At 43.2% G+C, this 19,248-nt stretch overlaps 1 protein-coding gene across 1 annotated transcript in view; it reads left to right on the top strand.

Moving 5' to 3' along the window:
* LOC105988060 overlaps window positions 1-19,248 on the top strand; it is a 144,030-nt gene that overhangs the window by 66,506 nt on the left and 58,276 nt on the right. Inside the window, exon 2 of the mRNA XM_013019550.1 lies at window positions 873-1,112. Coding sequence (XP_012875004.1) covers window positions 895-1,112 — 218 coding nt within the window. The 5' untranslated portion in view covers window positions 873-894. The remainder of the gene's footprint in view (window positions 1-872; window positions 1,113-19,248) is intronic.

Below are 19,248 nucleotides of genomic sequence, written 5' to 3'. Positions count from 1 at the left end.
CCTTTGTTTACCCTTCCCATCCCTTCCCATCCTCCCTCCCCCACCCAATCCTTCCCCATCCCCCTGCCCCAAGTTGTAAAGTTCGTTTTTGACATGATAACTTGTACTTCTCATTGTTGCAACAGGTCCACCTGTATCCTTATTTAAACAACTTGTTTTTCCCCTTCCCCTCCACAAATTATACTGACATCAAATACAGTGAAAGCAGGGGTTATACTGTGGGGGAGGGACATACAAAGCAACAAAGAAATAATCTTATAATTGCATTAGAAACAAATGCATGAAAGAAAAATAAACATTTAAAATATATATCTTAGGGTTCATTTTCCTAACATCACTTTATCTGACCTTTTCTGCTTGACTCATACATATACTAGATATTGAAAATAAGGGAAATCATGGGACCTATGCCCCATTTGTTAGGAAATGGAAAGACTTGGAAAAAATTATATTAAGTGAAGTAAGCCAAGCTCAACTCTACTTTTTATACACTTAGAAATTTTATAAATTTCATCAGGTTTCTTATCACTGAGATTACTTTGTAGAACAAAAGATCATTAAGAACATAGTTTACATTCCCTCTGGTAATAAGTGATGGTGCACACCTGTAATTCCAGCTACTCAAGAAGTAGAGACAGGAAGATCATAGTTCAAAGTCAGCCCTGGGAAAGTTTGTAAAAGATACCTGAGAAACAAAGTAAAAAAGTAAAAGGACTAGGGCTATATCTCAAATGGTAGAGTACAAGCCTGTGGCCCCTCATCAGTTTCTGACAGCATGTACCAAGTATTTTTAGTAGAACCTTTTAAAAACATGCATATAGCTTCTAAGTTCTCTGAAAAGCATTCTGATCCATGGTTGCTTTTTCTTGAAGGTACCTCAAGGCAGCACTCAATATGTCCTCTTGGGTTTTGAGGCTGCTTCCTGGGCATGCTCGTTCCTTGGCTACATCATCAAAGAAACCAAGAGGTGAGGATCTTCATCGGCAGCATGAGGCTTATGGGTACTTCTTGCCCATCCAGACAAGATGGCAGGACAATGATCAGTATGGCCACGTGAACAATGCTGTGTACTACAGCTACTTCGACACTATTATCAACCATTACCTGATCAGGTAGGTTTCCTGAGTTCTGCAGCCTAGAGCTTTCTCTGACCCTCTCCCATGTTCTTGGTTGGGAATCTACATGGTGAGGGAATTGAATGCCATTGTTTTCCAGTGGAAGACAGAAGTGGACCCAGATATGAGTGAGGGAGCTGTTTCCCCAACTCTCCTGCAGACGCAGGTGTTTGTTCATTTTTTTTTTTTTGCACTAAGTTGTCAGCAAATGTATGGGCTTTGAATCTCAAATAAACAACAAACCACACTGTGTTCAGATGCTGGATAACTCAAGCAGATATTAACATCAACCCTCAAGGCTTTGTGAGAAAAACATCTGCTCCTCCTCACCGAGGAACCAGACAGAGGAGGAGATAGAGGCAAAAATGTAAAGATGTTTATTATATCTTCTGAATGCTGTGATGACACAGTTGCCATCTGATTGGTGTGCTGGCAAACTTGGTTAGTATACATTTGGTTAATCTAATTGTCCGAAAGATTGGGTTCCACAGAGAGCTCTGCATCCGTCCCAGCTCTGCCATGAATTACTTGTGCAGTTTTGATCAAATTGTTAAGCCGCATGGGTTTTCTGTACAAATAACTCATAGTTTTTAAGACCTTTCTGTGTGTCTAGCACTGTGAAGTATTTTACTCAGTTTCTCATTGAATCTCTCTATGAGAAAGTAGCAGTTTGTTAAGCCAGAACCCTCTGGCTGGATCTTTTGGTGACATGCTTGACCATCTCTTTACCTAAGGGCTTTATTTGGCCCCCAAAATCTTGGTACAGGCAGATCAGAAGTGCTGAGGAATTAATGTGCTCCATGAAGCAGCCTTCAGCTATTGGATGATGGGAGTTGGGGTATAAATACCCCACCAACATTCTCTCCTCTTGGGTGATGTAAATCTGAGACACTTACTTTACATAGACTCTCAGGATTCCCTAGTAGGATTAAACCCTCATAACCTAGATTGATAACTCTTTTAAAAAAGTGGAGATATAATGTGCATAACAGAAATACAATACTTTAAACATTTAATGTTTTTTAAAGATGTCTTTATATTGAACAACCATCAGAACAATCAAATTCTGGGGTATTTTCAATCCCACCTGAAAGAAGGTTCATCCCTGTTAGCTATCACTCCCAAGCTCCTTCTCTTCCCATTCTCTGGTGATCATTATTCTACTTTCTGTCTCTATGGATTTGTCTGTTCAGTACTTTGCATATAAATGGAATCATACAACATACAGTCTCTGGCATCTGCTTCATTCATGTTGCATACTGCTATTAGAGTTCAGCTGTGTTTTAGCCTGTACCAGTACTTCATTCCTTTATAGGACTGAATCCTATCATATTGTGTGGATATGCAATATTTTATTGATCAGGTGATAGACACTTGGATGGTTTGTACTTTTTGGTGATTATAATCAATACTACAATGAACATTTTATGTATAATTGTTTTGTTTTTTTTTGGCCAGTCCTTGAACTCAGGGCCTAGGCCTTGAACTCAGGGCCTAGACACTGTCCCTGAGCTTCTTTTGCTCACGGTTAGCATTCTACCATGTGAGCCACAGTGCCACTTCTGGCTTTTTCTGTTTATGTGGTACTGAGGAATTGAGCCTAAGGCTTCATGCATGCTAAGCAAGCACTCTATCACTAAGCCACATTCCCACCCATGTCTAAAGTTTTGTATGAACATTTTTTTCTCGTTTTTTTGGATGTGCATTTAGAATGGAATTCCTGAGTAATAAGGAAACTCTGTGTAATGATTTTTCCACAGTGTTGTGCTGTTTATATTCACACTGATGTCACCCTCTGTACACCTGCCATTCATCCTCTTAGAAGCAAATAATACTTGTTTATGAGCAATAAACTGTATTTTTCTCAGCACTCATTTTTAGTATTAAGAGAATGCATGTCTCCCCCTCCCCTCTGGTCTGAGACTGGGACTTGAACTTGGTACCTGCTACATTCACTCATTAGCTAGCATACTACCAACTGACTCATGTCTTCAACCCCCAGTTTCTCATACTCTTAACAACACTTCTTATTATATCTTTTTAAATGTAGCCAGTCTATTGTACATGATAGGTTATCACATTTTGATTTTGATGAACATTTTCTTGATGATCAATAATGAAAGCATCTTTCCATGTACAGCCCTGAACCCTGATAATAGGAAAAATGTGTCTTCAAGTCCTTTGCTTCCTTTTTAATTGGATTTTTCTTCTTTTTTTATTGTGAAAATACCATAATTGGATTATTTATAAATGGAAAAAGTTCTTTAAATATTCTGGATACTAGACCCCTATTATATAGGGTTTATAATCTTTTCTCCTATCCTGTGTGCTGGCTTTTCATTTTCTTCCTAGTCTCCTTTGATGCACAAAGTTTTGAATTTAAATGGTTTTTAATATTTTTATATTATTTATGTATTTATATCAAATAATAAATGCTATATTGGTTACTTTCTACCCCAATTTCTCACTTCCAAATGAGTATTTAATCTGCAAAACATGACTTACAGTTCACTCACCATGGAGACTTGCTAGGGTAAGAAGCATACATTCTTGTTTTTCCCAAAGGGGGCATGTGTAGAGCAGTGTTCTGTCGTTCCCTTGTGTGCTGTGAGGTCCTGCGTATTCACACCTATAGACCTGTCATTCATCCCTTTAGAAGCAAGTAATGCTTGCTAATGAGCAATCAACTGTCTTTTTTCTCAGCACTCATTTTTAGTTTTAAGACAATGTGTGTTTTACGCTTTAAAATCTACAATGTGTGATTTCTCATCATTTAACAATAGGATATTTGACAGTAAAAATTCCAACTCACTCAGGGCCACTCCTTGTTTTCTTAGAAAGGCTCAGCTCTGGGTTTTCTTCCCTTAAGTCACCTCAATATACCTGGGATCGAGTGATGTTCACCTTCTGTGGCTTTTGAATGCTTTCTAGTTATGAGGATGAAATACAGTTAATGATAGTTGAGTCCTTAAACCACTGAAGATTGTAGCTTTGTGGTCCTATTTATTACAACTTCCTTCATCTAAGACTGCCAGTTTTGAGGGTAACCACTGGGATTAATGCCTTGTACGGGAGAATTTCTGCCAGAATACGCTCTTGTCTTTGGTAGAACTTCTGTTATATTACTGATTGACTATCAGATTGTGAAAATACCCTGACTGCTATATGCAGGGACTTTCTAATTAAGATTTTGTATTGAAGATGGATTTGCCTTTCACACTTTTTGAAGAGATCGGTTTAGTTGGTTGCACATGACTTGTCAGAAGCAAAACCAGCGCCTCCTAGAGGAGTAAGGATGTAAGGAAGAATAGGTCGGGGTCGGGGGGGGGGCGGTGGGGGAGGCGGACGAGGTTACCACCTCTCATTGCTCAGTATTCAGCAACAGGAGGAGAGCAACTTGTCAAATCACAGCCTGGGATGCTCAGCACACTCCTTTTTGCCTTGCTTTCCAAAGATGGATTGTACATGTGCCCACACTTGGGGAACCCAGCCATATCTTTGCCAGGAGCATTTCTTCTTTGAGGTGGGAGGAGGGGCTTTTCCAGGGGCCCAGGGACTTGTGGAGGGCATCAGGAGAGGGTGAGGAAGACAGCAGAACAGGCCAAAGCCTGCCCGAAGTTCCCATCAGTTTGACATGCAGAAGGGGTTAAGTCATTCTTGAACAGTTTATCGCTCATCAATTGTAATTAAATATGTTTATATTAAATTATGTTCTGTAATTAATGTAAAATCCTTTAGCCTATGCTGTTATTAGAACCAGATGCTGAAGTACCAACAATATTTCAACATGACTGCTGCCTCGCCAGCTGTCTAACTGTAATTACTTTAATCTCAGCTTGTTATCTAATTATCACCTTTGTAAAGGGAAAAGTACTCTCTAATGCTTACTGATTGTTTCAGATGATGATGAAGAGCGGGGAACAGCTGTCAGAGATCGTGGGCCCTGCTTATCACAACGGAGGAAGTTATCCTGAAGTGTATTCAGGGCCAAACTGTGGAGGAGACACGTGCCAGGCGGGAACTAGGGACTGGCCAGCCAGGGGAGACAGGTGGTGTGCTGGTTAAGGGTACAGCCCAGTGGATAAACTGTCAGGTGACACCTGCCTTCTCCAGCCATGTTGGGGGAGGAGGGAAACAAGATTCTAAATTTGAGACTCAGTTGCTTCATTTGGAGCTGGGAGGCAGCAGTCATGTTGGATTCTACCTCTGAGGGCTTTTGCAAGGAATGAGAGCATGTGAACTCAGTCAGCATGGTAGTTGATAGAATGTATATAATCACTGGGAACTTTTGTCATCCTTCAAAAAGAAAAGTCAGAAGCCCAGTGCCGGTGGCTTATGCCTGGAATCCTAGCTACTCAGAAGGCTGAGATCTGAGGACTGTGGTCCAAAGCCAGTCTGGGCAGAAAAGTCCCTGTGAGACTCTTACTCTAATTAATCACTGAAGAACCAGAAATGATGCTGTGGCTCAAATGGTAGAGTGCTAGCCTAGAGTACAAAAAACCTCAGGGACAGCTCTCAGGCCCTGAGCTCAAGGTTAACACAATCACCACAAAAGAAAGAAAGAGAGAAAGAAAGAAAGAAAGAAAGAAAGAAAGAAAGAAAGAAAGAAAGAAAGAAAGAAAGAAAGAAAGAAGATAGAAGAAAAAGGAAAGTCAGAATTGTTTTTCTTCATGTCCATCTTAACCTTGATAATCAATCTGAAACAATTAGAATGGGGTTATTGTCAGCAACTTAACATTATCAGTTTTTTTGTAAGTTATTTTTAACTTCTATCCTGAAATTTATTTTTGTGTTAATTGTTTAAGAATAGTTCACCACTGACTTCTAGAAATGCAAAAGAAAAAGCCTACCAAATCAACAAAGAGTATAAATATTATCGACAGGGAAATCTTGACACTCCTAAGGAGAATAAATGCCTTTTAGAATATCCTTTGGTATTTTATGTCTGTGTTATGTGTCAGCTGTTGAAGTGGTAACTGGTTTGTTCTCAAGTAATCATTAAAGCAAATTTACTTAGATGCCTGTTAAGCATTCGATATGCTCTCATACTTGAGCTCTCTGGAGCTGCACACCCATTAGAGGGTAATTGGCACCAGCAGACCCTGCCATGTAGCTAGCAGGACTCTAGAGCACTTCAAGAAAGTCTATATGGGAGAGAGCAGGGCCAAGGAAAGTGGGCCTCACTTGAGGGAAGTCAGAGCCCTAGGAGAGGACTGAATTGCTGCACAAGGCTGGGGACAGAAAAAAAGAATTCCCATTTTCTTAAACCAAGCAGTCAGAAGTTAGTCCCCTGGAGGACAGGAAGCAGGAAATGTATTTGTAAGGAATCTTATTTCAAGGGATTGGGAGAGGGAGGGGTTTAGAGGAAAGGGGAGAGAAGGAAGAAGGGGAAGAACAGAAGGGGGAGGATGAGGGGGCAGAGGAGGGGGAAGAAAAGAAGAAGAAGAAAGAAGAAGAAGAAGAAGAAGAAGAAGAAGAAGAAGAAGAAGAAGAAGAAGAAGAAGAAGAAGAAGAAGAAGAAGAAGAAGGGGAGGAGGGGAGAAGAAGAGGAAGGAGAAGAAGGAGAAGAAGAAGAAGAAGAAGAAGGAGAAGAAGAAGGGGAAGGAGAAGAAGAGGAAGACGAAGAGGAAGATGAAGAGGAAGATGAAGAGGAAGACGAAGAGGAAGACAAAGAGGAAGACGAAGAAGAAGACGAAGAAGAAGAAGACGAAGAAGGAGACGGAGAAGGAGAAGGAGAAGAGGAAGGAGAAGAGGAAGGAGACGAGGAAGGAGATGAGGAAGGAGACGAGGAAGGAGACGAGGAAGGAGACGAGGAAGAAGACGAGGAAGACGAAGAGGAAGAAGAAGAAGGAGAAGAAGAAGAAGGAGAAGAAGAAGAAGGAGAAGAAGGGGAAGAAGATGAAGGGGAAGAAGACGAAGGGGAATAAGACGAAGAGGAATAAGAAGCAGAAGCAGAGGAGGAGGATGAAGAGGGGGAGGAGGAGGAAGGAAGGAAAGAAGGAAGGAGGGAGGAAGGGTGGGAGGGAGAGGGAAATGGGAAGGAAAAGAAAGAAGGGTAGAAAGAATAGAAGACAAGAGAAGAGGTAGGAAAATACAGCTCAGAGTACAGAACAGGTCTCAACAAAACAATAGGAGAGGAAAGAGGAGATGGGAGAATAGGCGAAGAACTCTGGCCAATATCAGAAGTGCCTCTGTTCTGATTCAGACTTGCTCTCCTCAGGAGCTGTGTCACTTCAGACTTAGGATTTTTTTTTAAATTTTGTGCTGATATTAGGGCTTGAACTCAGAGCCTAGGATGCTTGCCTGACTGTTTCACTCATGGCTAGTACTCTACCACTTGAACTACATCTCCAATTCCAGCTTTTTGTTGGTTAATTAGAGATGAAGAGGGTCATGAATTTGTCTGCCTGGGCTGACTTTGAACCTTGAATCTTAGATCTCAGCCTCCTGAGTGGCTGGGATTATAGGCATGAGCCACTGGTATCTGACTTTAAGCTTAGGATTTTCAGTTCCCTCAGAAGGGAATTAAAGGTGACTTTTGTGAGGCTCTGAGTTGGAAGGAGTTGTGAGTTAAAAGTTGTGAGAGTTAACCCAACTCCCAAATCACTCCCTTCCTGGCTTGGGATAGGATGTCTTCCTCCCATACATAACTTGCTCCAGCCATCATGGTGCTATCTATCATGAAGTCCTTACCAGAGCAGAAGATGTCCTAGTGCCATTCCTTCGAGCCTTCAGAACGTCCTTAGAAAGTTATTCAGCCTCTGGTATTTCATGATAGTAACAAAAAGTGGACTACTAATAAAATCCCCCTATCAGCTATTGATTCTATTCCCCACTTCCTGGAGTAGTCACTACATCCATCTTCCTTCCTTCCTTCCTTCCTTCCTTCCTTCCTTCCTTCCTTCCTTCCTTCCTTTCCCTCTTTCTTTTGTTCTTATCCTTAAGTAGTTGTACAAAGAAGATTGAAATCAGCATTAAGTACAATGGATCTTGATCAGTCACCCCTCAAAGAGCACTAGAGAGGAACCGTACCTGATACTGGGTTCTGCAGCTGTAACATCATGCTCTAGAGTAATACTTAGAATATCCTGCATGAAATAAGAACAGCAGCCTTTTGACAGGCACCAGTTTGCTGCATTTGATGACAAGGTCCAGAAGCCAAGGCTTGTGGAGGGCCTGGTCACTTAGGAACTAAAGGAGCCAGCCTTGTGCACAGGCTTGGCTTCAAAAAATTGCTTCTGCTTAGATTCAAGGAAAGGAAAAATGGGACTGCTTGAAATTGGCCAATCAGAAAGCACTTTAGATCTCTCTCCATCCCTCTAAATGTCACCATAATCTGGCTCTTTGGAAAGAAGATTAGTAGCCTATTACTGGTTTTACTGTAGATTCACATACAAGGCAATGCTAACCAATGTTTATGGCAGTGAACTGAGAGCCCCTTGAGATCATAAAATCTATTTCAGCGCAAGGCAGTTGAGGCTTATAGTTCTTGGAAAACCAGACAGATGTGTGTGGAAGCCTAGGGATGATAGGCCAAACACCTCCAGGTGACCTGTGTGGGTCACAATGCCTTGCTGTGCATGTGCCTGGTCTGTACTGCCTAGCAGCCTCTGGTAAAGCTGTCCAAGGGTCGTCTCCATCTCCAAGCCCACCCTGACTCCCCACAGGTGGAGGTAATCCTTTCTCCATTGCTTCTCCTTACCCAAAGGCTCCTGCAATAGTAAGCGACCTGTTCTTCAATAGTCTGGGTTTGTCCTAGCATTTGGGGATTCACGAGCTCTTTGTAAGCCAGATACTCAACAGATTTTTAGCTTAATGGGCCACAGGTCTTGGTCAGAATTAGTCTGATGGGAAAGCAATACAGCAAAGAAATGAATACCTATGTCCGAGTTCCAACCAAGTTTTTTTTTTTACTTATTGCTACTTACTCCTTTTAATGTGTGATTTTATATTTTTATAACTTCACTAACGTTTCTGGTTACTTCATCATGAGTTGGTTTTTGGGTTATTTTTTAGGGGCACTGGGGTTTGAACTCAAGCTTGCTAGACAGCAGCCCTACTACTTGAACCACTTAACGATGAGGTCAAATGTTTCATTCTTGTGCATCTTGTAAATTTTTCATCTTGTAATGACATGTCACACTCTACTAAAATTCCTCAAGGTAGGAACTGTCATAAGTGCCTTAATCCTGATTTCCTGCAAAGCAGGTAATAACAGCGGAAGAATGTATGGAACTTAGATAGACTTTATCTGTTTGGGGCCTCCTCAGCACCCAGTATACATGGATAGTGAATGAATGAATGAATGATTGAATAGGAAAATGAATAGGGAAAAGTTTTCAGTGGCAGGTTCCCATGACTCAGTACCCTGCTTCAAATGCCAGGATCAAGAATGACTACTTTTGAGCTTTGGGGCCATTGTAGGGAACAGAAGTGAGCTGGGTCTGCCATTGGGGGATGTTTGGGAAATTGGGGAGCAGTGTGCATGTGTTATACTCTGCTCAGAATGCTGCCCCTGAGCCTACCAGCCTCCTTCTCTACTTCTTTTCAGACCTCCCATTCCTACCCCTCATCCTAGACTTAAGGAGAAGATTCTTTTTGTAACCTTTCCACAGGAGCTGTAGGAACCAGGTGACATTTCTGTGGTTCTCAGCGATGCAATGGTTTTCTTGCTGGGGTTGCCAGGCAGACTGGCATCTTCCTAGACCCTGGACAGACCCACATGCATGCTCTTCCTCATGCATGCTCTTGTGCTTTGGGGCTTGAATTTACATCTTGGGCATTCTGTCAGTTCAAAGCCTTCGTTAAAATATTAAGATCTATCTCCTTGAGACCAAAGAAATCTCATTATAAATAAAGTAATCCCATTGGTGGATGTGTTCTGAAACCCACAGGCAGAGAAATATACGGATACAGTATGCCTGGGAAGTTGGGCTGTCAGATTAATACATTGTGTGAAAATTGGGGCCAGAGGTCACCAGTCTCCTGGTACACAAATCTCCCTCTGAGAACCTCATTTCATTCAGACTATCAGTTAGATTAGAGATACCCTAATTATCCCACTGAAATTAAATTACTTTATGTTACGGTGATATAATGAACAACCATAAAGAAGATATACACAACCAATCATCTGATTAGTCACAGCAAGACCAGACCATACACTAAAAGGACCTTGCTGATTATTGTCAGCTAGTCTCTCTCTCTCTTACACACACACACACACACACACACACACACACACACACACACACAAGGAGGGAAAGGGGAAACTGAGAGGGGTCAGCGCTGGCTACACCTTAGGTTGCTTTTCTGTCTTTCCTGGACAGGTGTTGGGTGCCTACTGTGACTTTGCGGTGAGTTGTTAAAAGGATCTCCCTAGAGGTGCTATCACTGGTCATTGTGAGGGTAAGAACTGTAAAGCACCGGTTACATCCTTTTTGGGGGGGTAGAGTTGGGGGTGCAGTACTGTGTTTGAAAACAGGGTCTCATTCTTGCTAAGAGGTACTCTCACCTAGCTTGAGCCATGCCATCAGCCTTATTTGCTTTTAGTTATTTTTCAAATAAAGTCTCACATTATTGCTTGGCTGACTTCTAACCTTGATCCTCCTACCCCTGCCTCCTGCATATTTGAGATTGTAGGCATGGGTCACCCACAGCCAGACAATTAGCCACTGCATTATTTATTACCTCATTTTCCTGTGGGCTTCATGATTTACAGGGTAAGGACCAGGCATCCATTGCCCTTCATTTCTTCATTTCAGAAATCTTTAGTGTCTGTTAACTGATAGGGCTCTGATGCTAGGGTATACTGGTCCTCTGGAGAAAAGCTAAACTCCATTAGTTTGTCTTTCTTAAAGTAAACAGTGCTAGGTGCTATAATGTATTACCCTCAAATTTCAGTGACCTAATGCACTAAAAGTTTAGCTTCTTGTTCAGATCTCTAGCTGGTGAAGACTAGTGTGTGCACATGTGTATATGTGTGTGTGTGTGTGTGCAATCTAGGCTATTGTTCAAGAACCCACTAATAGCTCTATTCTCTCTAGGTTAGAATTCTCAGTAGCAATACTCTCAACATTTGGTAAGTGAACAATTCTTTGGGAGGGAAGTTGTTATGTGCGTTGTAAGATGTTTGACCACACCCTTGGCCTCTAACCAGGAGATGCCAGTGGCAAACCTTCCCAGTTTGGACAAACAAAAGAATATCCAGACATAGTTTTTTTCTGGAAAAGGGGGACATAATTGTCCCTGCTTCAGAACCACTGCTCTGGCCAATGGAATCTTCTCCATTAATCTGGAAGGTAGGAGAGAGCAAGGAGAATACTACAGGAGTTTTGTTTTTTTTTGAGGGGGGTACAGTCATAGAAGTCGCACTAATGCCACACTCTTCTGGGAGAAGTCCCGTGAAGTGAAAAATGTGAATGGGAATGGACTCTGGAGGTGTTCCTGGGAGAATAAGGAAATGGTGTGGGCTGAACCTATAACAAGATCTGATCCAAGGACATAGAAGAACCTGAGATTTGGCCCCTCCCCTTACTGACAGGAATGTGAGTCCCTTTGGGTCCATTGGACAATGGGGAAAGGGCAGCATCTTAGGTGGACAGTATCATGATTACAACACGATTGCTTTACACAGAAAGCATATTGAATCCAGGTGCTGGTGGCTCTTGCTTATAATTCTAGCTACTTGGGAGGCTGAGATCTGAGGATCACAGCTTGAAGCCAGCCCAAGTAGAAGAGCCTTTTTTTTTTGAAGTTCTTAGCTCCATTTAGCAAAAACGCTGAATGTGGAGGTGTGGCTCAAGTGGTAGAGCAAAAGAGACAAATGAGAATGTGAGGCCCTGAGTTCAAGCTCCAGTACCAGCGTATGTGCGTGTGTGCACATGCGTGCATGTGCACATACTCACACCCACAACCCCCTCCTCCTCCCCCCCCACACTTTTTTTTGTTGGTCTTGAACTCTGGACCTGGGTGCTGTCCCTCAGCTCTTCAGCTCAAGGCGAGCGCTCTATCACTTGAGCCACAGCACCACTTCTGGTTTTCTGAGTGGTTTATTGGAGATAAGAGTCTTGGGGACTTTCCTACCCAGGCTGGCTTTGAACCACGATCCTTAGATCTCAGCTTTCTGAGTAGCTAGGATTGCATGCCTGAGCCACCAATGCCGGGCACACACACATTTTTGATAGCAGTTAAAAAATCAGTAACATGATCTTAGGTACTAAAGAATTAGAAAATTTCAAATTACTTAAGAAAATGAACGCAGTATACTGTGAGTGAATGACACACCATGTAAGTTAAGTCTTGTCCCTGGAAATAGACAGAAGACCAGTTCACTTTAGTATCACTAGCATCTAGCACATAGGTAGCATCTGGAGGCTTTGTTAGTGCTGCTACTACTACCATTGTTTTTCAGAGCACATACTTAAACTGGTCTCATAGGCAGAGAGGATGTAGCTAGAGGAAGCAGGGGAGAGGCCAATGTGTGGGTGTTGATGACACTCATATTGGACTTGTTACCTAATGCATTAGAGGTGTCTTTGGATTATTACCAGAGAAGCAAAGACATGTGTTCCCTGACTTACCAACTAACCACTCTGTGCTCCACATCACACCTTAAAAAACTGTGCCATGGTACCAATATTGTAGGAGAAAAAGGTTGTTATGGGGAGGAAATGGATTCTCTGAGTGTCCAACTTGACTGTGTCATTGGTCCTGTGATTCTGGATGAGTCAGATTACTTCTAGGACAAGTCTTTCAATTCCTGTTTTCCCTGCTGGCTTTGGACAAAGAGTTTATGTCCTCAGTTCTCCACTTTGATCTCCATTTTGTTGCTGAAGGTATTTTCCACCTCTCCACCCTCATCCCATTACAACTTTTTCCCAGCATGCCATGTGCTTTACAGATAAGACAAAAGCTCCTTGACCTGTCTTGGTTACCCTGCAGGGACCAGGTTTTACTGCATCCTAGCTCCCTGAGCTCCCCACGGCCCTGGTTCTCCAGGGCTTTGCTCATACTGGACTCTCTGCTCTTCCTTCTCTGTTCAGTACCTCTTACTTCTTGGTTCAAAGGTCACATCTTTAAGGATATTTGCAAAAACCTGATCATTTCTTGGACCTTCTTAAGGACTTCCACAAGGCAAAGCTAGGATTAGGATTTTTATATTCCTTGCATTATTTGACTGCTTCCTGTTCCCATGGTTTCCTCACACCCACCATGAGAGCACAACTGATAGTCTTGTTCCATGTTGTATCCCAAGGCCTAGCATGCTGTCCAGCACAAAGTTAGCTGCTAATGCATTTTTTCCTCCCATGAACAAACAATTGAATCATTTGAAAGGGTCTGAAATACTAATTGATCACACTGACATGCAACCTGTTTGATTCTTCAAGCTGCCAACAAATTAGAAATGTGTTTCCCACAGTCTCTGAAAGTGATGCTAGGCAGCTAAGGTGGTCAGTGAAACCCCTGTGGTGTGATTTTCTCATCTCTCTTGAAAAATCTGTGAGGAATCCAGAAATCTCGTAGGCTTTCAGATAGCCTTTTATTGAAAATGCATATACCTGGGTAATTTATGCAATCCCAATGGGCAACTGTGGTCCAAAGCATTGTTTGCAGGTAAATAGCCTGGGTTGGGGGCAGCAGTGCAGGGAGGGGGGGCGGGGGAGAAGATGCTAACCAAATGGAGGTGCTCTGTGCTCTGGTGCTCTGTGGGAAGAGATGAAAGGAGCAGCCTAGGACGTGTCAAGATGTCCGAGTGAGAGAATGGCTTACCTCCCCACCACAGCCTGAGCCTCTTAGGATTCCTGTCATGTGGTCACCTCTCAGCTCTGAACAAAGTGAGGTATGAAGTCATTTCCAAAGCAGCGGCTATGAAATTCCATTACACGGGGCTTTCAATTTGAGTGGAAAGACCTTTGCTGAAACTAATTTGCAGTTGCTTTAATCATGGGGCTCGGAGACAGCAGGCTTTCCTCACTGTGGTGGCTACGAAGGTTCACACTGGTTTTGCAGCGTGAACCCATCCCCCTTAGCTGCTACATCCCTTCTAGTCTTTGGATATTCCCTATTTTTTTCTTCCTTTTGGCAGTGTTTGAGGCAAAAGGGAAGCAATTATCTTTAGTCATCATGGTAAATATAAATGCTTCACAATTAGCATCCATTTGAAAACATGGAGTGAGAGCCAAGGAAATAAAGATGCTTTCCCAGACATCTCTCTGTTCTCCCAGGCCTCTCCTGCCTCCTACCTCTTAGAGAATTTTCTCTCGGGTTCCCTTGTTCCCTTGTCCAGTGACCCCACTGGGATTTTTTCTTGAATGGCAGAGCGGTAGCTAAGAATCACAGAAATGCAAAGAGCACTCAGTTAAGAAATCACGAAACTATATCTAAACTTGTTTTCCAAATCTAGTTCATTGGTAAGTACATTAAGCCTTTCAGAGCATCTTGTATATTAGATGAAGATAACACCTGCTGTTTAGGTCACATAAAGGTCAGCAGGAAAGTGTGAGGAAGCATGTACATTCTGCTCAAAGATACTGGGTTGTTAGGAGCTGGTGGCATCAGTTAACCTAAGGGTATTTCTTGAAGAATAGTTGCTGAACTCATCCCCACAGACATAGTGTATTACAGCGTCTGAAATCCCTTTGGTTGGAGGCTCTGTGTCACCTGGAATTTCCCATAAGGAAAGAGATTCAGGAAAGAATCAGAATCTTCTTGTCCTTGAAGAGGAGAATAGGGAATGGAACATGGACACCGGTAGGTTTTATTGGTGAGATGTGCTGTGGAGGGATGTTGGGACAAGAGATGAAATTATGAATAATTTCTAACACTATTCAATGCAGACTTGGTAAGATAAGGCACAAGGGTGAAGGGCAATGCATCAGGCCACGGATTAATTGTTTTATTTGTGTTGTGAATAATACTCATTCTTTTGGTTGTCAGTAAGTGAACACATTTTCTCTGTCTTCAGGATACCTCTCTCTGCTAATGCACACATAGAAGGGAAACATACTGGAGGTGTTATTTTCCTAGCTTCCCTTGCAGCTAGGATGCTAGTATGTGGCCCAGGTTTTTCCTTGGTTTCACACCAGCCTCAGGCTATGAATTGGCAGCTTTTGACATACTTGAGATAGTGACTATGGAAAGTTTATTCTGGGGGATAGGAATGGTGATAGAACAATGGCAGTTACATGATGGCAGCTATGACCATGATCTTGAAAGTCAGTGTAGCTGAGTATTGTAAGGTGAAATTATCCCAGAAGGCACATTTTGGAAGACTGGAATATCGGAGTCTTTATTATACAGTTAGCAGGCCACAGGCCACCTGTTGTTACAAAGGCCTGCAGCCCCCAAATACACATAACATGGGAAAGAAAGAACAAAAACAATACCAAGAAACCAATTCAGCTGAATTGGGACACCATGATGACCCAAGAAGAGCCAGGAGACAGGACACAGAACATGATCATGGAGACACATGTGGCATCTGGGTTAGTCTGGGCTTAAATAGGAGCCAAGCAGGGGGCAGGTGCACAGGAAATTCCCAGTCTCAGGCACTGGACCGACGGATTCAGTAACCTATCAGCCAAGTGTCCGCACCTGCCCCCAGGGATCTGGGCATGTCCATCACCTGGAGGGCGTTTCCTTGCCCTAGCATGAAGACAAGATGCCAGCCCCTACTATCCACCATGTGGCCAATATGGCGCCTGGCAGACCTGACCTCCTTTCTTTATGAGGATAGTGGTCAGAGGTTAGCAGAAGTTTTCTAGATGGTTCTTTCTATGATGTGATTCTCAATCATACCTCCTCCCCCTGTGCCTGTGACTGTGTTCTCAAATGCCTAGAAACATAAAGGTAGAGGTGAGGGGCACAAGAATTTAATCATTTAAGGAGCCCCTGTGGGAAGAACAGTTCCTGTGGGAAACAGAAAACAATACGCAGATGTCCCTCAGTTTACAGTGGGATCATATCCAGTTATTCCATCATAGGCTGGAATGTTTGAAGTAAAAAAACAAAACAAAACATAATACAACTAACCCACCTGACATCCTTGTTTAATGATATAGTGAACTGGGGAGGATGGAATCATCTTGGCCATGTGGTGGATAGGGAACTGGGTTTAACTGGAGCCATCTTGTCTTCATGGTGGAGGAAGGTGAAGTCTCACATTCCATGTGATGGGCATGCCTGAATTCCTAGAGGTAGGGGTAGTGACTTGGATGATAGGTTACTGCACCTGTCAGTCCTGTGCCTTGAACTTGGGAGACTCTGAGTTTCTTGTGACCCTGCCCCCTGACTATGACACTCTTTAGGCCTGCAGCAGCTCAGGAGCCATTACACCATGCCTTGTGTCTCCTGTGTTCCTCGTCTCTTGTCTCTCCTCCATCCACCATGGTGTCCCACTTCGGCTTTCCTTTGGGGTTGATCTGGTTTGTTGGCATTGTTTTTCTGCTCTTTCTTTGCTTTACTGCTGTTATGACTCAGTTTTCTAACAATGTTAAAGGCATTCAAGGGGCTGCAGGTCTTTGAGACAGGAGTCTGTCTGCAGATGCCAGCTGTCTAGTAAAGACTCCCAATTCAACCTCTCAAAATGTGGCTTCTCTGTTTCTTGTGACTGAGCTACATTAGTACACTGGAATGCACTAGTTGTTTTTTCTCTTGATTATAAGGTGACTCACTGCCACTGCTCTGTGCTGAAGACAGGATGATCCTGTATGTCACCACACCAGGAGAAACCCAAATTCAGAATTCAAGGCATGATTTCTACTAGATTGTACATTGTTTTCAAACCACCATAGAGCAAAACATAAAGTAGTAAAATAAAAGGAATGGTCAAAAGTTAGGGATAATTTGTGTTTTAGTTATTTCCTGCTTCTCAAACTGTTTTCAATCTTTTGTGGGAAAGGAAGTGCAGCTCTGAAAAGGTTTTGCTGCGTTGTTCAGGAGTTAGCAAGGTTTATATGGTGAGGAAGGAATCAGATAATTTTGCTATGTTGGGTCATAATCATAAAGGTAAATTCTGGAGTAGGCTGTTTGGGGACTCATGGCAAACAGGGTAATGGCCTTCACCTTGACCGCTCTGTACCTCAGTTTCCTCATCTAGCTACGACAGGAATAATGATATCACCCCTATGGGATTCTTGTGCAAAGACTTGAAGGAATGTATTTGCAAAGCCTAGAGGAGTGTTAGCCATGCAACTTGCCATTATACTGTTGGGCACTGAGTCTAAAAGAGTGGCAGCTACCAGCTGGTACAATCAGCCCCTTCTCTAAGTCATATGTCTCTCCTCTCCTCTCAGAGGCCTGGAAACCCTCTTTAGAGATTTTCTAGCAAAAGCTCTACTCTTCTAAGACTCTTTCCTCCTTACAGCTCTGCCATCCTTGAAACGTCACCTTCATCCATGTGGGTGCAGGTGGCCTACTATCACATCTGTGCTCCCCTGCAGGAAACGCTCCAGCATCAAGTGAGCCACGTGACTGCCAAGGAAAGGGAGTCCAGGTGGAGGGAACAGCAAGGGCAGACAGGCTGAGCATGCTGAGGCAGCAGGAGTTGGGGAGGGTGGTGCCAATGGAGCACGTGCAATAGGAAAGGAGAGGGAAGAATCCGAGCCAGCTCATGCAGAGCTTCTTTGGACAAGAGGAGGACTTTGGATTTGATTCTATGTGATGGAAGCCAGTGAGGGGGATGTAGAAATGGTCATGGGTGGGCATCGTGAAGAAGCCTGAAGAGGGCGAAACAGGGAATCTGGCAGCTCATAAAGTCTGGTTTCACCTTTGTCCTTTGAGCACATGACAGCTGTGGGCACTCACCTTACACAGCTCCAGTTCTGTAGACCTGATAGTGGAAAAAGAGAGGAGGGAGTTTGAATTCAGTCTAGGTCCCAACGTCGTCCCTGCTTCTTAAAGAATTAATTATTTGAGGAACTTTACTCTTTGTGCTACACCATTTCTCTGTCTCTGTCTCTGTCTGTGTGTCTGCATGTCTGTCTGTCTGTCTCACACACATTAAATAGGGGCACAGGATTTGCAATCAGAGAAAATAACTTAAACACTAGCTACTCTGCTTACTAACTAGGTGTCTTTCAAGAAGTGAATGAACTTTTGGGAGCCTGCTTTTTCTGTATGAAATGGCAATATGAAATAAAGAGCTGTGGGAAGCTAAATTAGAGAAATTGTAGTCCTGGTAGATAGTAGGAGAATCATAATTGCAGCTACCATTGTTCTTAGGTTTAATAAGTAGCATTTATTATCATCATCCTTGACCTTCTTCCAAGAAATGTCCTTTATTTGTTGAATCCCAAAATGCCAGCAAGTCAAACATTTGCATTTCCAAATCAGTGTTTGTTTTAAGCCAGCAAGTCTTTTCTTCTCCAGGCCTGACCAGGCAGCTTGGAATCTGGAGGGGAAGTTGTGGGTGACGCTTTTCGATGGGGAAACCACCTGTCCACCCTTTTGTTCTCTTTGGAGAAATCTGTTGTCCTGGGAGGCTTTTTTTTTTGCATGGAAATTTGGCTGTTCAAATGATGCTGGATTTCTTTGTGCCTGATCATGCACGGGTTCCAGGGCTCAGTACGGGAGGGGGTGGCCAAGGGGAGGGGGTGGAACAGCTTGTCTCTAGCAGGTGATGTTGGAGTGGCCTGCCGGTAGCTCCTTCTTCACAGAGCCACAGGAACCCATGCCGTCTGTTCCGGAACATTTTCATGAGTATTTGTGTGCACACACACCTGTTAGCATGTGTGGTGTTCTTGACACACTTTCCCAAGGACCTGGTCTTCCTCTCGTCCCCCTCTTTGAGATATCATGTGGTTCTGTGTCCCAGACTCAGACAAAATCACCCCCTGTCTGGGCTGCTTTTGAACAAGTTAGGAGATTCTGTTCCCCTTGAAACTAGCAACAGGTGGAATGCCAGAGACAGAGTCACTTGCCCCAGAGCAGTGTGCAAAGCCCTGGCTTAGAAGGGCACCTGGTATGCAGAACATAGGTTTCTGAATCTGACTTAACCAGATTTCAGCTCAGCTCTGTCTTGGTGTCTATGCTACGGTGGACAGCTCACCTGTCTTAGTGAGTGCTAGTTTTCTTTTCTTGCCTCCCTCCCTCCCTCCCTCCCTTCCTCCTTCCCTTCCTCCCTTCTTTCCTT

This window comes from Dipodomys ordii, unplaced genomic scaffold (assembly GCF_000151885.1).
Source record: "Dipodomys ordii isolate 6190 unplaced genomic scaffold, Dord_2.0 Scaffold46, whole genome shotgun sequence".
Classification (NCBI taxonomy): Eukaryota; Metazoa; Chordata; class Mammalia; order Rodentia; family Heteromyidae; genus Dipodomys; species Dipodomys ordii.
The sequence above is the reverse complement of the archived record's forward strand: the minus strand, read 5'-3'. Positions and strand labels throughout refer to the sequence as shown.